This window comes from Protopterus annectens, chromosome 8.part0 (genome assembly GCF_019279795.1).
Source record: "Protopterus annectens isolate FY-2018-M chromosome 8.part0, PAN1.0, whole genome shotgun sequence".
Classification (NCBI taxonomy): Eukaryota; Metazoa; Chordata; order Ceratodontiformes; family Protopteridae; genus Protopterus; species Protopterus annectens.
In genome coordinates, this window is record NC_056741.1 from 847,084,934 (window position 1) to 847,105,454 (window position 20,521).

Consider the following 20,521-nt stretch of genomic DNA (forward strand, 5'->3'; position numbering starts at 1 on the left):
TAAAGATGTTAAGATTTGCACTGGGTGTGACTAGGATGGACAGGTTTAGGAATCAGTATATTAGAGGGTTAGCTCAGGTTGGACAGTTTGGAGACAAAGCAAGAGAGGCGAGATTGCATTGGTTTGGACATGTGCTGAGGAGGGATGCTGGGTATATTGGAAAAAGGATGCTAAGGATGGAGCTGCCAGGTAAGAGGTAAAGAGGAAGGCCTAAGATAAGGTTTATGGATGTTGTGAGAGAGGACATGCAGGCGGTTGGTGTGAAAGAGCATGGTGCAGAGGACAGGAAGAAATGGAAACAGATGATCTGCTGTGGCGACCCCTAACAGGAACAGCCAAAAGAAGAAGAAGAAGTTATTTCATAATTTTCGCATTTATTTTATACATTTTATATGTGCCTTTTATGGCAAGGTAGTACTGCATTTTTAATATGATGTTTACTTCCTGAATACTGCGGATTAGAGAAGTGTCTTTTATTTTAATGAATTAGGAAAATACACTGTGATTTGTTTATTTCATTTGTAGAGTAATCTTGATAGGTTGCTTCTGTCTTTAAAAAGTATGCTATGTTATTTGATGTTAATGGTCTGTAGAAGCGGTTGGTTTGATCGTGAAAGCACTAACCTTTAAATAAATATTTTATCTGAAGATTCAGCTGTCTGTAGGTCTACCCTATATTTTTTATTTGATAGTTTGATACCTTTTGAAACTGCCCATCAACTGATTGGTTATATGATTTCCTAGGTGATTCTTGACTTGGAAAACTGTTCTCATCATTGCATATCTGCGTGAAGAGTTTCTTTGTTGCAAGCTCCCTTGGCGGGTAAATCCTATCTGATCAGGGATAGGGCCTGTTTAAGAACAAACCCCTCATTCATGCCCAAAGTGTTTTTAGATTTTACTTTTAATCAAGATATCAGTATCCCAGTTTTCTTCCCAGAACCAAAAACAATGTAGAAATTGCTGTGCTTACTCAGGTCATGCATAGGCAGCTCAGGTACAAATCCATTCCTGGCAGTATCAAGGCCAATTCTACCAGAGCCTTGTCTTCTTCAGTGGCAAACTGGAAAGGGGTAGATTCTGGAAGCATTCTAGACACAGCTACATGGTCCTCAGTACATATTTTTACAAAGTATTACAAACTGGATTCCTTTTCTAGGCCCAGGTCAAGCTATGCTAGGACCATTCACCTGGAGTGTCTGGATCCATATTCATGATACTCAAGGTTGGATAAGCTTTGGTAATCAACCCATGTAGCCTAAGGGCTACTGCAGCAGTGGGAATGGTGAACCGTAGTACAGTTGTACTTGCTCCTAACAGTAGATGTTTGAATTCCTCACTGCAGCAGTAGCTGCACCCAACCTCCATCTCCCTGCTGTTGCAGTTGGGATATAAAGTAAGGTTGTGTTTCTTTCTACTTTATATATTTTATTGTTATTATTGGTTGTTTGATTCAAGATTGTTAGGGTCTTCTGTACTTGTATGGCTAAGAAGCTGATTTCCCTCACTGGAATTAGGCAATAAGCAGTCAGAGTGAAAGAGTGGAGGGTGCTAGAGCTATATGAAGCTGATGGTTGTTGCTTCCTAGGCAGGATACAGCCCATATAGCCTAAGGTTTACTGCAGCAGGGAGGAATTTGAACATCTACTGTTATGGGTAAGTGTAACTTATACAACAGTACTTTTTTACAAAGAGATTCACTTTAAACGTGGCACCATAAAGCAGGCACCAATACATGCTTAAGGCAAACTAGTAACTGCAATGAAACACTTTATTAACGTGGGTCTGAATGTTGTCAGTATGACTGACGTGGTACTGTATTAAGATGTATATAACACTACTGAATTTCTTTTCTCATATTTTTTTATGTTTGTCTGCTGGAAAAACTGAAAAAAATGCTGTGATGTTAAAAAAGACTGTTGCAATTCAGTCAAGTGTAGCAGGAAGAAGCCATTATATACACTCTTAAGTCACTAGGGAGCAGCAATTCACAAAGGAATTACAAGTTTTTATCCAACACTGACAGAAGACTGCTGCTAAAAATGATTCTTCACTGAAAGGGAAAGATGAAGAGGGGATTGCTATGTAAAGGTGGGGTCTGAAATGGTGTTACTTCTGTAACTTTTTACATTTTTCCTAGGTACAGGCAAGCAATAATGTCATAAAATACACAGGACCAGTGGACTGTGCCATTCAGCTTTACAGAGAACTGGGCATTCGTGGGGTCTATAAGGGCATCATCCTCACACTTATGAGAGGTAAGTACCTGTTATTATAAGGGTGTCTGTTGATCATCCATTGAACAATTTTGGGCCTCTTACTAAATGTTCGTGCTTTTTATAGGGCTCTGACTGGAAAAGAATATTAATAGCGACAGCGTGCTGATTTGTTGAGACTGTATACCAGTAGACTGTGACCTCAGTGGCTAAATATATGCATTACGACAAAAAAGGAATTCTTACTGAGAACAAATAGAGAAAAATGAAATTGTTGGTAAAAATTTCATGCTAACACCCTTCACTAAATCATGACCCCCTAGGAAAGTAAAGAGCAGTGGTTATTTTGCTTCAGTGACCTTCTCATTGGAGACTTTTCAACTACAAAAAAGTGATTTTGAGTGGAAAATCTGTATTGTGCTTGAATTACTTATTATACAATAAAAGAGTATTTTTTACTGAAAAACGCACACACTGGATATAGCAATTAATATGGCCATTGCAAATCCAGTTTTAACAACAGGAAAAAGTATTTTATGTTCCACAAACTGAGGAAACGTTAATACAACTCACTTTCTCTTCACCACAAAGCAGCTATTTTAAAATTAAAAAAAAAAAGACTTTCTCTCATGAGGAAACATACAGTATATTATATTTAAAAATATATATTTTCATGTTGGGAGTGCCCATAAAAGCAGCTCCACATCGTACTTTGTAATCTCTTAACTCCTCCCAAAATGGACATCTTTGTTAGAGCTTAGTAACTTAATTCTTTTCTGATATGCTAGAAACTACAACTGTTTATGAAGAACAGACCAGTTATACTATGAAAACAGCTCCGCATTCTGCCAGAATACCTCAGCAAACTTCAAAAAAAAAAAAAAAAAAACAGCAGAGACATGTATTTTCTGGACAGTCATAGAGCATGCCTAGTACATATCTTGGATGCCCCAGACTATCAGAAGCTGGTGGAAGACTACTAAAGTCTTTTCATACAATGATACTATTTAGAAAGGTAAAACTTTTTTCTTAAATAATGTCATTGTATAATGTGAATAATCAACTTCCATGTGTGTGTTTGACACAGGATTTATCCATGGTTGGCTTTATTGAATCACTCAGGCTTTGCCCTCATGATCGCACCATGCCAACTGTGGATAAATCCTGTGTTACCCACACTCAGTCATACATTATTGCTAAAATATATGGTGACATATTCTTGTCCTTGGAGAATAAGGATGGCTTGAGAACTGGAGGACAAACATATGGATCACAGTTTATTTATTTATTCAGCATTTGTTTACAAGGAAAGTCCGAATAGGTCATGAGGTACCCATTTTCAACAGAGGCCCAGGGAGAAAAACTCCAAATATATATGGTTAACAGAATGAAAAATGAGACAGACATAATAAAGTCATAACATTCAAGCACAAATATGAAAACAACACATTAGTTTGTCAGAATGAGAACTTAGCAGACATAATAAAGTCATAACATTCAAGCACAACATTTGAAAAACTACACATTAGTTTTTCAGAAGAAAAACTGTGGCAACCCCTAACCGGGAAAAGCTGAAAGACAAACAACATTGGTACTGTCCCTCTCTCCTACCTTTGAAAGGCCCTTCCTTACCAGTTGTGGTATTTTTTAAATACGATCGTTGGTATTCTCTCACCTTTTTCTCTCCCTTCTTTTGTTTTTTTCTATAAGATAGCCTTGTTGCCTTACTATGTCAGACAAAGCTAAGCTGGGGTTTAAACAGTGTGACAAGTGTGAGCGTAAGATGCCTAACTCGGATGGCCACGCTTGTGTCTACTGTTTGGGAGTGGATCATATTAAAGCTGACTGTGACATTTGTGCTAGTTTTAGTAATCGTACACTAGCAGAATGTAAAAATAAGCTTATTTTAAAAGGTTTAATCAAGACACATTTTTTGGAGGCTCTATCTGGGTCAGAGGTCTCACCCCCTCCAAAGACCAAAAAACATAAGGAAAAACAGAGTCACTCGGTTCCTGCATCTCTGTCAGTTATGGAACCAAGTCGGCTCCATGCTTCGCCGGCACCCACGGCACAGACCTCTTTGGCACCAGGCTCTGTATCTTCTCCCTCAGTGCTGTACATGGTATTCACTCCTATTTCGGTTCCAACCTCGGCACCACTAACTTTGGTGCCATCCTTGGATCCAACATTGGCTCCTATGACTGTACCTGCTTCGGCACCATTCCCGGCCATGGTGCGAAAAGTTTCTTCAGCTCCACCGGCTCCAAAACTCGAATATCTGCCAAGGACAAGATACTCTCCAACTTACGACCCTTTTTTGGGGCAGAGGTTTAGCCCCTTTCTAGAAAGACCTGATTCTCCTTCAGCAGCCTCCTTTAGATCAACCAGAAGTTTTTCTGAATTAGATCTAGTGCGGGTTGTGGACCAGCTTCTGGCAGCTAGGTGATTGCCCATTCCAGCTAGACCTTCCATCCCTCTTGGCTCAGAATATTTTACTACATCTTCCCCTGTTTATCCTCCTCCAGCCTCTACCCAGGTCCCAGAGATCTCAGCACCACTGTCCACCCCAGTGCATACTGTCTCAGCTCTGACAGCAGTTTTTTCCCCTGTCGGCACCGACCACCCCTTGCTGCATCGGCTCCGGTAGAGTTGATGCTCTCTTGGAACAGTGCTTGGACTGTCTGTACCTTAGTACCTAGCCCGGCACCTGTTTTCTCGCTGGCGCTATCTATGTCCACAACTCTGATGGCTTCCAGTCCTCTCAGAGCTCCTCATCTGGAGGTGGACTCCTCACTGTGGGGTGTGATCCTGGTTCTGAGATTGTCCTTCCCAGTTCTGGGCTCCCATCCCTCCTTGGGCGGGCCTGCTTTCCAGGTGATGGAAAAGGTCCTTGCCTCCACAGGCTAGCAGTCAGCACCAATGACATCAGTATCAGAACCCCCCCCCCATAGCATGCAGCTGTCCCAACCCCCTATTTCAGGACCCCGGGCATGGGAGCCGCAAGACCCCCCCCCCTTTGAAGGGAACCCCTTCTCCGGAGTCCTCCTCAGAAGATCCCACTGGGGAGCCACCCCAGAAGAAATGGTGCAAGAGGAAGCACCTTGATTCCCTGGAGGAATCTATCACCAAAGACACCAATTGTGATGAGGGGGAAGGGTCCCCACAGTCTCCCCCAGACGACGTCTCATTCTGAGACATTCTCGAAATCCTCAAGCAGTGGGAAGACTGGAAGTCCTCTAACCCTTCTTCTGAAGAATCAGTGTTCTTGCAGGCCTTCCATGCCCAGCCATCTACTTCCTGGGTGACCCCACCGGCAGATTACCTTGTTAAGCTCATTGTGCAGTGTGCCTGGAAGACCCCGGACAATGTAGAACCTGTTCCCCGGAGGCGAGACAAAATTTTATCTACACCTGAAGACCAGACCCACTGGTCCAAGCAGTTGACAGTTGATTTTATGGTCATGGTGGCAGCCACCAAGAGGGAACTGGCAGAAGATAGTTCCACTGTCCATCCTCCAAACAGTGAGTCCTGGACCATGGACAGACTAGGGAAGTGGACCTATGCTTCAGCGACCTTCGCCATTCGGTTGCTAAACTATGTGGCATACTTTACTCGCCTCCAAAGAGACCCAATTTCCAAAATGTCTTCCTCTTTGGCGTGGGTACTGCCTGATGAGGTGTGTGACACTGTCACCTCGCAGCTAGCTACCCTTGAATCCATCTCGAACTCCTCGATGCGTTTGATATCTCACACCACCAAGGAGGCAGCTCGAACTGCCGCATCAGGCATTGTCATGAGATGTAATGCTTGGATGCAGTTGTGTGACTTTGCAGACTCCTTTAAATCTTCCTTCGTCAATGTACCTGTCGACAAATCTGCAATATTTGGACCAAATGTACGAGACACACTTGCACAAAGTGAGAAAGATGGAAAGACCTTGTCTCTCTGGGCATATGCTTTTCCAACCCCCAGAGGTCCTACTCCAGGAACCAGAAGGGAGGAAAAATGTGGTTCAAGAAATTCCAAGGATCTTTTTCATGACACTTGTGGTGAACAATTCACCTGGGGCAGAGGGGGCAACTCATCTGGAAGATGCCCCTTTCAGAGTAGAGGGGGTCCGCATAACCAGGGCACTAGAGATTCTTTCTCCGACAGACCCTAACAGTGCTCCTGATTAGCAGCCCGCTTGCTTTCCTCTGAAAGCAGTCAGGGGTCGTTTTTCTCTGCATCTACCAGCCTGGCATCTTATTACTACCGATGTTTGGGTGCAGAGTATAATATCCAGAGGCTACCAAATACCATTCAATTTAATTCCTAGACCCGTCAAATGAATCCCCGATGTACCACCCAATCAGAGGGAATTAGCAGCCTTAGAAATAGAAAAGCCGCTAAGAAAAAGAGACACCCAACCAGTCCCCCCAGACCAGACAGGATCTGGGTTTTACTCGAGGTTCTTTTTAGTGCCAAAAAAGACAGGGGACTGGAGACCAATCCTGGATCTCAGCCTATTGAACAAATTTATCAAACCTCAAAAATTCCGGATGGTCATGGTACAGTCCATTCTTCCCTTCCTAGGGAGGAACAACTGGATATACTCTATAGACCTCCAGGATGCGTACTACCACATAAAAATGGATCACCGCTCCTGGAGGTTTCTCCACTTCTGGCTGGGAGCCAATCACTACCAGTTCAGGGCACTGCCATTCAGTCTCTCAACAGCCCCCCCCCCCCCCCCACCAAGTGTTCACCAAATGTATGGCAGTTGTGGTAGCTCATCTTCAACTACAAGGATTCCATGTGTTTCCGTATCTAGACAATTGGCTTCTTACCACTCCAACCAGGAATCTCCTAGTCCGCAGCCTGTCTTGCACTCAAGGTCTCGCTCTCCGCTTGGGGATTACAATCAACAAGGACAAATCTCAAATGCCCCCAATGAAGACACTGGAATTTATTGGAGCAGTCTTCGACACAACTTCCTGTCAAGCTTCTCTCCCCGCTCACAGGCTTTCGAAAATAAGACACCAAATCCAAGACCTTCTTCCTCAGACCTATGTACCAGCACATCTTGTACTGCAAATCTTAGGCTCCATGACAGCTGCCATTACATTAGTACCACTGGCGAGGCTGCACATGAGAATCCTGCAGTGGCTGCTTTCCGCACAATGGTCGTTTCTAACTCACCCACTAGAGCACATGGTACGTCTTACAAACCATTGCAAGGAGGAAATGCTATGGTGGATGAAGCCACAAATGAATTTTTGGTGTCACGGCCATGGTGACCATGGACGCTTCCCTGTTAGGGTGATGGGGGCATTTCCAGGGAATGACAGTCCAAGGCACCTGGTCCCCCATGGAAGCCAATTTGCACATAAATGTTCTGGAACTGAGGGAAGTTCTCTTAGCGTTGCAAGCATTCCATGCATCCCTACCCACTTGGACCATTGCAATTCAGTCAGACAACATGTCAGTCATCTGGTATATCAACAAGCAAGGTGGAACCAGGTCTTACCCCATGTGTTGGGAAGCCATGAGGATTTGACACTGGGCGATAGCTTTCAACCGCTTTCTTATAGCATTGCACATTCCCGGGAGTTCCAACCTTATTGCGGACAGTCTGAGCAGGAACATCCTGATGCCTCACGAGTGGTCCATCAACCCTGTAACAGCGGATCGGATCTTCTGAAGCTGGGGCAAGCCTTGCTGCGATCTGTTTACTTCCCCCTAAACTACAAATGCAGAAGCTACTTTGCCCTGATCCCCCCTCAGGGGGAACCCCCGAGGGACACTCTAATGCACGATTGGCCCCTGGGTCTTCTGTATGCCTTTCCCTCATTTCCCCTTATTCCAAAATTTATCCAGAAAGCTCAGAGTTTGAGAAGCAAAGTGATCCTCATTGCCCCCCTACTGGCCCTGTCAAGTCTGGTTCCTGTTTCTATGGCCTCATCTGATTCACAGCCCATGGATCCAGGATCATTCCCAAGACCTGTTATCTCATCCTCAGGGACTGATTCTTCCGAACCTCCACAGTCTCAAGCTCACAGCTTGGCTCCTCCACTTCCAATGATTGCCGGGCTGCCTGACATCCCATCTCCAGTTCGTGAAATTCTTCTGACTTCACACAAACCTTCCACCAGGAAAGTTTATTCTAGTAAATGGACTAGGTTTTCTATCTGGGCCAAAGATCAGAACATAGATCCCTTCTCTATGTCTATTCAAAAGATCCTTCAATACCTGACAACTCTTTTACATGTAGGAGCCTCAGCATCGACGATCACTGTATATTTAGCAGTTATCTCCAATTTTCATAATGGACTTGATAATTGTTCAATTATGTCACACCGCCTATGCAAGACATTTTTGAAAGGAGTGTTACACATTAAACCTCCAGTCAAGCCTCCCTTAGAACCCTGGAACTTGACTTTGGTGCTTCAGTCTCTCACAGGTCCTCCTTTTGAGCCCTTTGATTTATGTGATTTAAAATTTTTGCCATGGAAAACCTTATTTCTAGTAGCACTTACTTCAGTGAGAAGAGTATCTGAGCTACAGGCCTTGAGTGTCAAGAGACCTTACTTGATCTTCCACACGGATAGGGTGTCCTTTCATACTGACCCTTCTTTCTTGCCCAAGGTCATTTCTGGATTTTCCATTAACCAATCTATTGACTTGCTGGTTTTCTTGACTCAGCATTCTAATAGAGGGGAGTACCTTTTGCACACCCTTGATGTGCATCGGCAGCTTTGTTGTTATTTGGACAGGACTAAATCTTTCAGGAAAACAGATCAGTTGTTTGTGGCCTTTGCAGGACCCAGATTGGGTAAACCTGTTTCCAAAGTGACTTTATCCTCCTGGCTTAGAAACGTCTTTACTTTTATCTACCAACAGAATAAGCTATCCTTACCTTCTAGAATAAATGCTCATTCTACCAGATCTATGGCTACTTCTGTAGCATTTCATTCCAGAGTCTCTATGGATGATATCTGCGCAGCAGCCACTTGGTCAAGACCTCATACCTTTATCTCTCATTACAAATTGGATTTGGCCTCCAGGGGATGAGCATCTTTTGGTTCTGTGGTGCTCAGGAATATCCTTCCTTAGGGCTAACCAGGACTCAAGTAACTGGGGACTCGGTCCTATTTGTAATGAATAAACAAAGATTTACAACATCAGATAAAGAAGTCATGTCTTACCATAACATTCCAGCTGTGTTGTAGATCTTTGTTCATTCATTACTTTCCACCCTCCTTCCCCTGCCTGGACTCCTGGTGGACTTTAGGAACTCCTAGTTATGGTATTTGCTCAGACAGAGCCTTCTACTATTTTTTTATTACTACCTATATTATATAGGGGTAGGCAACTCGATCTGAAGTAACTAGGAGAGGGGCATTATGGGTAGGTATTAGCTGAGAGTTTTTGGCTGTCACGAGCTTGGAAACGGCCATATCGTTTCTGAGGACGGAACCGAAGTCCTATTTGTAATGAATGAACAAAGATCTACAACACAGATGGAACATTATGGTAAGACATAACTTCTTTTTACAAACTGTGTAAATTTTCCTCACTGTGCATTATTCAGTATCAAAGACAGGGTGAGATTGGTGTGTGCGGCAAGTGGTGGGACAGGGGATGACCTTCTGCATTAGAATAGTTTTTAAGTCGTTTAGTTTCTTTTCAGGCATGTCAGTGCTTTCAAGTAAGTCCAGGGCAAAGGAACAAAAAATGTTTATTATTATTATGATTGTTTGGAAGACTTTGATATTATTAACTTGACTGATTTTTCTTTTACTAATGCTGAATTATCTGTGTTAAAATACGGTTTAAATTTTATTCCTAGTCGAAAGGCTGACTACAGTAGAACCATTGTTGACATCAAAAAATTTACTAGGCAATTAAATCTGTCATTCTTAATGCATGGTATTTCTGACAATCATAATATAATTAAAAAACCTTCTAGTTTTGTTCCTAATTTACATCATACGATTAAGTCTTATGAAGAATCATGTATTAATGATGTAAATTTGTTGTTCAGTAAACAGCATATTCACCAAAATAATTTAGAATATTCAGAAAGACAAGCTTTAAAACACCTAAAGGAGTTAGCGACCACTTTTAGGTTTATGTAGTAGTAATGAAGCACAATGACTATTATAAAAAAATGTTGGACATTCTGGCTAACAACTGTGAATATGAGACAATTGCATTGTTTGACATCATGAAATGTTTCAAAAAAGTACATTCTTACATTTATGGGAAATTACTTTTAGTTTATACAACTTTTGTGTGGTTGATAACCCCAAGATTGGGGTTTTTGGGATTCTAAAACCCACAAAAAATGTTTGAACCCCCCTTTCTAATTGTGTTGTCTCCTCACTCCTCACAGAGGGCCTTTCATTAATTATAGATAGTAGTTGGGGGCCTTTGTTGTTATATATACCATCTTTCATAAAAGACTCTTGGCATTTTTTGAATAAGGTGAAAATCTTTCATGAGAAGAACATTTTGACCCACCCAAACACACACCCCCACCAAACACATTTTTTACATTGGATGTTAATTCACTTTATACTTGCATACCCCATTCTGATGGTGTTGAAGCTATACGTAGTTTTTTAGCTTCAAAGACTTTGAATAGTTCTCAGGTTTCTTTAGTGTGTCGATTTTTGGATATTATTTTAGAAAATAATTTTTTCTTGTTCAGGAACAACTACTATAGACAAAAACAACATAGTCATGGCTTGGTGGGAGGAGGAGGTTTTGTCCACTATCAATAGTAGATTTAATATGTCATTTTATGGAAGATACATTGATGATCTTATTTTTATTATTGAAGGCAATAAAACTATAGTTTCGAACATGGTACAGGAACTGAACTCTAAGTCGGATTTCCTTCAATTCACTTTGGGTGAGGTAGGATTAACTATTAACTATCTGGATGTACATTTCTGGTGGGACTTTGATAACAACTGTTTTCAAAGTAAAATACATAGAAAAAGAACTTTCACAAATGGATACCTACATTTTTCTAGTGGTCACCCCAAGCATATTATTAAAAATATTCCTAGGGGACAATTTATAAGAGCCAGTCGTATGACCACTAGAAAAATGGATGTTGTACATGAATTTCATTTTATTGTGCATTTGTTTAGCCTTAGGGGCTATGATGAGAATTTCTTGATAGACACAGGTACTGAGGTTTTTAGTAAACGAGATGTATTTTTTCCATCAATATTGACAAATGGTTTCTTTAACTTCTGTAATACAGAACAATATTGTTCCTTTGATATGAGTTCAGACTGTTTTAAATTAAAAAAGATATTAGAGGACAACTGGAAAGTTATTAAAGGTAATCAGGATATTATTAAAGTAGTGGGTTTGTAAAGCAATTTTGTGTTTTAAAAAATTAAAATATTTTTGAGAGAGCCAGTTCTGACAGAATAACATCTATTCATAACAAACTGAACAAGAAGGGTATGTTTAGATGCAATAATTGTACTATTTGTCGTCTTATATTTGAGGGTCCTCTTATTAATGTTGCCACTAGTGACAGGATTTTAGAAGTGAGAGGTTACGTTGACTGTACTAGTAGTGGACTCATTTACATTGCTTTATGTTCCACGCCCCCCTTTTCTATGTTGGTATGACAACTAGTATATGCCATTAAGACAAAGAATTATAATAATGCTTTATTTAGACATTCAGTTTCTTGTACTGGTTTCAAAAAATTTATGTTTACTGTGTTAGAGACATGTATTGGCTGGTGATTTTAAGAATTATGTTGAACAGCGAGAGGTTTTATGGCAGATAAAACTTTTTTCAGATAACCCCCCCGGGTTAAATGACACTATTAATCTAAAATGTTTTTTAAAACATCGAAAATTATCTATTCCTAAAAATTTAGACAGGAATAAGTTGCTAGAACTACTGTGTGTTTGACATATATTTTTTAGTTAGTTTGTTTAATGTCTTTTTAATTTTTTCATGAGCAATTAAGTAATTTATCACGTGATGCATTTATTAATTAGTTGTTGTATATAAGGTTTGCTGTCGCATGTGAATGTTGTATTCTGATGATTAAATTTATCTATACGCTATTTTGTGTCTGCTGCTGTGCTTTCTCTGCCTTTTTGTTTCTTTAAAAAATGTTTATTGCTTATCACTCACTTGGCAGATTTAATATATTCCTGCAAGAATTCATTGACTTCTTCACCATCTCAGTGCTGCCTCACCCAGACCAGTTAGTAATGGGAGATTTCATCAACTGAGTTTTTGACGAATCTGCGACCATTCCAAAATGCCTGATCTGATGTTGTCCATTTCATTATGCATCATGAATGGATTTTCAGGTCCATCCTCGGATCCAACTCGGCCATTTCTTCCAGACATACGATCTGTGCCTTAAACACCTCCCTCTCCTATAATGCCTTACTCCTTCTCCAACCCCTCAGATCTTGTTTGCCGCCTTCCAGCACAGATGTGATTCCGAGCCTCTGTTTCAGATAAGTGGTTTTCATTTACTTCTTTGCTATTCTGAGCTCCTTCCTTCCTTTCTAAGTGGTGCAGGTGTATTCTGTTACTTTTAGCTGGTACCTCCCCTCCCATTTCTTAGGTAGCTCTCTCCCTTTTTTGGAGTTTGTCACTGGCGTTAGGGTTTTTCCCATCTTCCACCTTCTTCTTATTTGCTTCCTTTCTCTTCTTCCTTTTTTATTAAAAAAAAAACTTTCCCCATATCTATAATTTGTTTTTAGGTTAGTAGTATAGTGTTAGTGTGTGTGTGAGTGATGTGTGCTCTTTTTCAGTATGTCAGACAAACCTGCAGGTTCAGACAGATCTTCTTGTTTTAAAAGGTGTGCCTCATGTGGGCATAAGATTCCCCAATCAGATGCCCACAAGAGGTGTGTGTATTGTCTTGGGCCAGAGCACTTGGAGTTTCCAAGAGATATCTGCTCAGCCTTCAATCCCCAAGCCCTAGCTGATTGACGAAACAAGCTGATCTTAAGAGGACTTCTTCCATCCTCTGGAGTCCAGATGCCTATCCCTAAGAAGCCTGCCCTCTCATCTACCCCAGGGACCACAACTTCTGCTCCTGAAAAGTGCAAAAAGCTGTCTGCTCCATCTTCTTTGGATCCTTCCTGTCGCTGCAACCTCCTGCTCTGATCTGACCCTCGGTTTTGGAGTTGCAGGGCCTGGCCTTCCTGAGTGGAACATTGGAGCACAGACTGTGACTTTCTTCAACTCTGGCAGTGTCACAGACTAGCTCAGCTCCGATACCTTCAGAGCGGAGTGGGTCCCAGACCCAAGATGTTTGCACCCGGTCCATGGGGTTGGTGTTGGCTCTGACCTTTTCTGAGCTGTCCCTCCCCCTGGAGGCCTCGGCTCTTGACAATTTGGATTCAGTGCTTTCTGGAGGTGTTGGATCTAAGGAGGTTTTGTCCTTCTCTCCCTTGACAGCACTGGCTCCAGGGGTGGGAGGTCAGGTCTTCCAGATGACATCTGCCTTCCAGGTGGCAGAGAGGGCTTCCTCCACACCACGAGATACTGTCCCTCTTCCACCAGGGCCTGTCCGACCCCCTGCAGATCAGGGCTTTGCTCGCATCCGTCCTGTCCACAGTCAGCCACTCCTGGAGGGACTCCAGATTACCCCTCAAAAAGAGGTCCCCCTGTCTTCTGAGTCCTCTCCCGAGTACCCTGCAGAGGAGGCTCCTTGGAAGCGACAGTGCAAGAGGAAGCACCTAGACTCCCCTTTGAAGTCTTTGACAAAGAACACTGACTTCAATGAGGGAGAAGGGTCCCCCAATCTCCACCCAACAATATCTCCTTCAGGCATATCTTAGAAATACTGAAACAAAAGGGTGGCTGGTTATCCTAACCCTCTTCCTCAGAGGAGTCAGTGTTGCTGGAGACCTTCAGGATGGGCCCATCTATGTCCTGGGTGACATCACCAGTGGACAAGCTCATTGACCTTATCACCTGCCAGGATTGGAAGGAGTCTGACACCATGGATCCCATCCCCAAACATGTGGACAAATAACTTAGTTGTCCCAGTGACCATCCATTTTGGAGTAAGGGTGTCCCAGTTGATGCCACTGTGATGTCAGCAGGTATCAAGAAGGAGCTAGGTGTGCAGAGCTCCACTGTTCATCCCCTGAACAAGGAGTCTCAGGGTTTGGACAGGCATGAGAAACATATGTATGCCTCAACCACCTTTGCACTGAGAGCATTGAATTATTTGGCACACTTTACGTGCCTTCAGCGAGACCTGATTTAGGAAATCTCTACCTTTCTGACACAATCTTTGTCAGAGGAGGACCTCAAGAAGGTATCTCCCCAACTAACTACTATGTCCTCCATTGCTAATTACTCAATGAGGTTAATTTTCCGTGCTACAGAAGGAACCTCTCGAGCTACTGGTTCAGGCACAGCCCTCAGGAGACATGCCTAGATGAGGCTGTGCAGGTTTGCAGACCCCTTTAAGCCATTGTTCATTAATGCCACCTTTGACGGTTCCTCTTTGCTTGGCCCATCATTAAAATAGACTCTTACCCGCAGTGAAGAAGAAGGTAAGACCCTATCTGCCATAAGGATCAAGTTTTCTTTCCCCCAACGGAACCTCTGCAGGAACCAATGGAGTGGGAAGAAGTGTTTCCGTAAGTCTTAAGGGTCTTTTCCGGATTTGCAAGATGAATCCGCTTCTAGAGGCAGAGGGAAAGGATTTAATAGTTGATGTTGCCCCAGAGGGAGAGGGGGGGGTCCATAAAACCAGGGCTTCAGAGAACCCTGCTCTGAGTGTCTTATTCTGAAGGCAGTCGGGGGCAGACCGTTGTTACACCCAGACACATGAACAAACATAACAAATGACACCTGTGTGTAAAACATAATTTACAGAGGTTAGTATATTCCCTTTTCCTTTCCTGCTCCCAGTTATGGGACATATCTCTCCACTGTGCCACCCAGTCAGAGGGAGAAATCCTTTCTAGAGGTTCTAAAACTTCTAGAAAAAGGAGTCATCCAAAAGGTCCCAACTGAACAACAAGGATGTGGAATTTACTCATGCTTCTTTTTGTTGCCAAAGAAAACAGAGTACCTTTGACCTACCTTGGATCTAAGCAGTCTGAATTTGTTTGTAAAGAAGTTGAAGTTCCCCATGGTTATGGAACAGTCTATTTTGCCTCTTCTGTGCAAGGACGACTGGATGTTCTCTGTAGATATCCAGGACATGTACTGTCATATCAAAATAGGCAGGTGGTCCAGGAGATATCTGTGCTCTAGGCTTGTGACTAATCATTGCCAATTCAGAGCACTGCCCTTTGGTCTCACCACTGCCCCCAGGGTGTCCACCAAATGCATGGCAATGGTTGCAGCCTACCTCCGCCTGCAAGAATTCCAGGTGTTTTCATACTTGGACGATTAGCTCATAACAGCAACTACAAGGCATCAACTACTTCAAGCTATTCAGGTTATGTTGCATCAGTTCAATTGCCTGGGAATTACAGTGAAGCCCACAAAATCCAAGATGTCTCCCATACAGGACATCGAGTTCATAGGAACACAATTGAATACAACCACACAGATAGCGGCCCTACCTCCACAGTGAATAAGATCCTTGAGACAGCAGGTTCAGCTGTTACTAGATACCCCAACACTGCCAGCTTGGCAGGTCCTCATGGTCCTAGGGTCCATGTCAGCTGCCATTCTTCTGGTCCCTGTAGCCAAGTTCTTCATGTGGGTTCTGCATTGGACCCTAGAGTTCCAACTGACTATTCTGCTCCATCCGTTGTCAACCCCAGTCAGGCTAACTCAGATTTGCAGGTGTCATCTGCAATAGTGGATCCTTGCAGATGACCTCCATCTTGGCAGACTCTTCATTCTTTCCCCACTTATAGCTATGGTGTCCCCAGATGCTTCCCTGTTGGGGTGGGGAGGAGGGATTTACAGAGAAAAATGGTCCAAGGCACATGGTCCACAAGAGAGACCAAATTGCACATAAATGTATTGGAGATGAGGGCGGTTCTTCTGACTTTGCAAGCCTTTCAAGACTGCCTTCCTCTCGGAGCAATTGCAGCTCTTACAGACAATATGTCAGTGGATTGATATATCAACAAGCAGGGGCAAACCTGTTAATACCCGTTGTGCAGGAAGGCATTGGGGGGGTCTAGGAGTGGGCGATCTCTTCAAACTGCTTTCTCATTACAATGCACATTCTGGGAGAGTCCAAAATTATGGCAGACAGACTGAGCAGATCAATCTTAAGTCCACACGAATAGTCCCTGAATCAATTAGTAGTGAATCAAATACTGACCTCGTTAGATATGGTTCCCCTTCCTGTGGTCTCACAGCAAATATCTTCCATGGATACTGGATCCCAGGCAGGATCTGATTTCCCATCCGTCAAAACACCAGATTCCCAATTTCTGATCCCTGAGACTAACCACATGGTTTCTCCACTTCCAATGATTCTACAAAAGTCCAAGCTAGCCTCCCCAGTTCAAGAAATTATTCTTGCCTCTCAGAAGTCATCCACCAAGAAAGTATATCATAGTAAATAGAAGAGATTTTTGCTTTGGGCATTGCAGTGGAATATTGATCCTTTTTCTGCTTCAGTTTCAGATATTCTTATGTTTTTTCAGCTTGCTCTTTCAGCACGGAGATAGTTTTTCCACTATGAAGTTACAAGTTGCAGCATTCATGAATTTTCATGTAGGGAAGATTAACAACATTCCTTCTTCCATCTCCACTTCTGGACTATGTAGGGCCTTTATGAAAGGAGTTTTTCATCTCAGGCCTCTGATAAAAGATCCATCCCCTCCTTGGGATCTCACCTTGGTACTTCAGGGCCTTACTCAGCGACCACTTGAACCTGTTAGCTCATGTGATTTAAAAAGTTTATCTTGGAAGACAGCCTTTCTAGTGATCATTGCTTCAGCAAGAAGAGTGTCAGAGTTACAAGCTCTGCCTTCCCAGTCGCAGCTACCTAGTCCAAATATCATACCTTTGTATCTCACTACAAGTTGAACATTATTTCCAGAAACAGAGCATCTTTTAGCTCTGAGATGCTCAAGCATATCCTACCTTGAGGGCCTCCCAGGGTTTATGTAGCTGGTGACTCTAACCCATTCATGATGCATAATGAAATGGACATCAGATTAGAGGTTATGTATTTACCATAACTTGGCAACTGTGTTATCCAATTTCATTATGCATCATATCCCACCCATCTTCCGCCATCTTTTTGCAGCTGAGAGTGATATAGAGGGTAAGGGAACCTGTAAGTTCCCAGTTTGGGCTTCAGTTGGTTGCTTTGTTTTGTCTGTCCAGTATTATAAATCTAAGTCTCTTTCTGAGGGAGCAGCAAACTCGATCTGAAGGGTTGGAGAAGGAGTGAGGTGTTATGGAAGAGGGAGGAGTTTGAGGCATGGATCGTATGTCTGGAAGAAATGGCCAAGTCGGATCCGAGGATGGATCTGATGACCCATTCGTGATGTATAATGACATTGGACAACACAGATGCCAAGTTACAGTAAGTACATAATTTCTATTATGTAGGGGTACCGATGTATTCTGGTGATTGCTACTACAGCCTGTTCTAATTGTCATTCATACATGCTACTCCAACAATATGCTGTCATTTCTCACATGATATGGAGACATTCTACTGGTCTTACCACCACCTGGTCCACTTTAGCTTCCAACTCTACCTAGAAAAGGCACCTGATCTAGAATTTGCCTAGTACAACAATTTGAGCACAATTACAAGTGATGATCTTAGTCCTGTATTTGACTGGCTTATTTTGGATTACAGTTGTGATGACTCAGAGCAGTTGCAGTAGCCTTTTTGTCTCTTAAAGTGGGGAGTAATTATTTTGTTCTTTAAGAAAATAACTGGATAATTTCTTCCCAGTCATTAACCTTCCATTCATTAGGAAGGTAATTGAGAAAGTTATCTAAAGTATGTAGCTGATATGATTTTTATTTCATTTTCTTCTTGATCTCTCAGAGTCTGGTTTGAAATTTGTCACAGTACGTATATCCTATCGCTTACATCTCTAATGATAGTTTCATGGTGGAAGATCAATGTTGTTATTTTGTTTTGGTTCTCCTTGGTCTCTCAGCACCTTTTGACATTCTGGACCAAACAACTACTTGATTTTGCAAGCAGACCGATTGTGACTTACCTGCATTTTACAGACTTTCTTTAGTTCCTGTCTGTCTGGTTAGACACACAGGCTCATTTTTGACAGTACATTTTTATTTGCACTTACTTCTGTGTTGTGTAATTCCAAAAAGTTAATATTACTGGTGTACATGCTGCCACTGAGAGATGTAATTCAAAAGTGACATTGAGGCATGTATGCAGAAAACACGCAACTCACCTTTTTCTTCCTTCTAGAATGCTTATCAGGTCTTGATTCACTTGTAGATAGTTGGGCATTTTTCTTAACTGGAAGAACAAGAGTCAGCTAAAACTCATCCCTATCTAAGACTAAGGCTTTGGCTATTTCTCCCACTATAAATCAAGCCACTGCTCCATGTATTGTTGCCATAATTAATTATGAGAGTAATAAGCTGGGGTTTGTACCAAGTGTGCGAAATGTTGGAGTGATCATTAATGGTCAGCTGTCAATGAGGGATGAAGTAGCAACTGCTGTCAGTTAACTCATCTGAAGAATATATAGTTTATATTAAACACATCATTAGTTCGCAGAACCTCATTACAGTGAGTGGTTCATGCTTCAGTATCCCTAGCCTAGCCTAGACTGTTGTACTTCTGATTACATCAGGCTGTCAGATGTTGGCATTGAATGTTTGCAGTTGATGCCGAACTCTGATGTATCACAATACAATCATATCATGCTTGTGTTTCAGAGCTTGCACAGCCTTCCTGTAGCTCTGAGGATCATATACAGTTTTATATTACAAAGGTACCTTACCCTACACAGTCCAGGTCGTCAGTCTTTGAAAATGTTGATTTAATACTGGCTGGCTTGAGAGCTCTATTCAGTTGCCACAAGGTAGTTAGTTGATCATTTCCAGAATGCAGAGAACTACAACTGTTGTCCAGTCTTCCTTTTTAGGAGTTTTCACTTTTTCACTGACAAACATTAGCTTAGAATTCTGACCAGGTAATGTTTTATCCTGTTTTACTGCAGTAGTGAAGTCTTTCATAATGTTAAGATTCTCTTCTTCAACACTCACTGCTGCTTACAATGCTCCATTTTTGCAGATTTCTATTTTAGCTCTGCAGAAAGTTTAGCATTCTGCTCTGGTTGTACATTGTCCTTACCTCCTAACTTAATTTCTTTGTAATACTCTCTTTCAGTGACAGGTTCCTTCAAGTTGTTTGATTTTCTTGTACTCCCTGTTTTGCAACACTTTCAAGCTGCAGAATTTTACATAATGCATTAATTATTTTCCTTATAATGTCTCTGTTTCTTCAGACTGCACTGTCATAGGTGTGTTTTGGGATATCCCTTTAAATGACTTCTGAAAATGTACACGTTCTGCATATATCTGTAACCATAGCCTTTTTTAGTACCTTTGGGGCTCTCTAACACTATTCCTTGATCTTTGCTTGATTCATGCACTCTTCCAGGTTAGACAGTGGTATGGGTGTAGACTTATTCATTTGCTGGTTCTTCTCCCCATACTGGCAAGGTAGTCTGTGAGAAAGAATAACTTCTTCCATTGTCTCCATAAATCCTTATGGGGGAAATCCTGTATTATCTTATCATGTATTAAATTGAGAACTTCAGGAACTGGATGAACTATTTTCCTAAAACAATTTGTATTTTCACGAGTAATTGAGCAATAGGATAATGTTTCCTATCCATATGTTCTCTGCTGCCTCAGATATGACTGAAATAAACACAATGAAGTTTGATAGGTCCAAGGCTGATCTGTGCAGTGCTCCACTAGTCACATTCCTTTTTCTGAAATCCTCTTTCTCATAGCAGGTGTTAGGCATAGGCAAACTTGGCGGCTGCCTAGGGCACCGCTTTAGTAGGGGCAGTTTTCCAATAATCTGAATGCTGTAGGTAGACCAGGATGGGGGCACCAGGTGGTGGGGGGGGGGCACTCTGGACCCCTTTTGTCTAGGGTACCAGTTGACCAAAGACCATCCTGGGCCACAACCCTATGTACCCTGTTTTAGTCCTTCCTGCACAGACCATCAAGCCCTTTCCTTACCTTTCTGACCTTGTCATTCCCCATTGGCTGACTGTATCACCTTGCCAGCTAACATAAGAGTAAGGACAAAGTAAGCAATCATCCTTAGGTATTTCAGATTTTTTATTATTATATACTATCATGTTCAT

The 20,521-nt window shown here is 42.1% G+C and overlaps 1 protein-coding gene across 1 annotated transcript in view; it reads left to right on the top strand.

The window, feature by feature from the left end:
* LOC122809104 (mitochondrial carnitine/acylcarnitine carrier protein-like) overlaps window positions 1–20,521 on the top strand; it is a 708,815-nt gene that overhangs the window by 388,483 nt on the left and 299,811 nt on the right. The window contains exon 5 of the mRNA XM_044080345.1: window positions 2,141–2,258. Coding sequence (XP_043936280.1) covers window positions 2,141–2,258 — 118 coding nt within the window. The remainder of the gene's footprint in view (window positions 1–2,140; window positions 2,259–20,521) is intronic.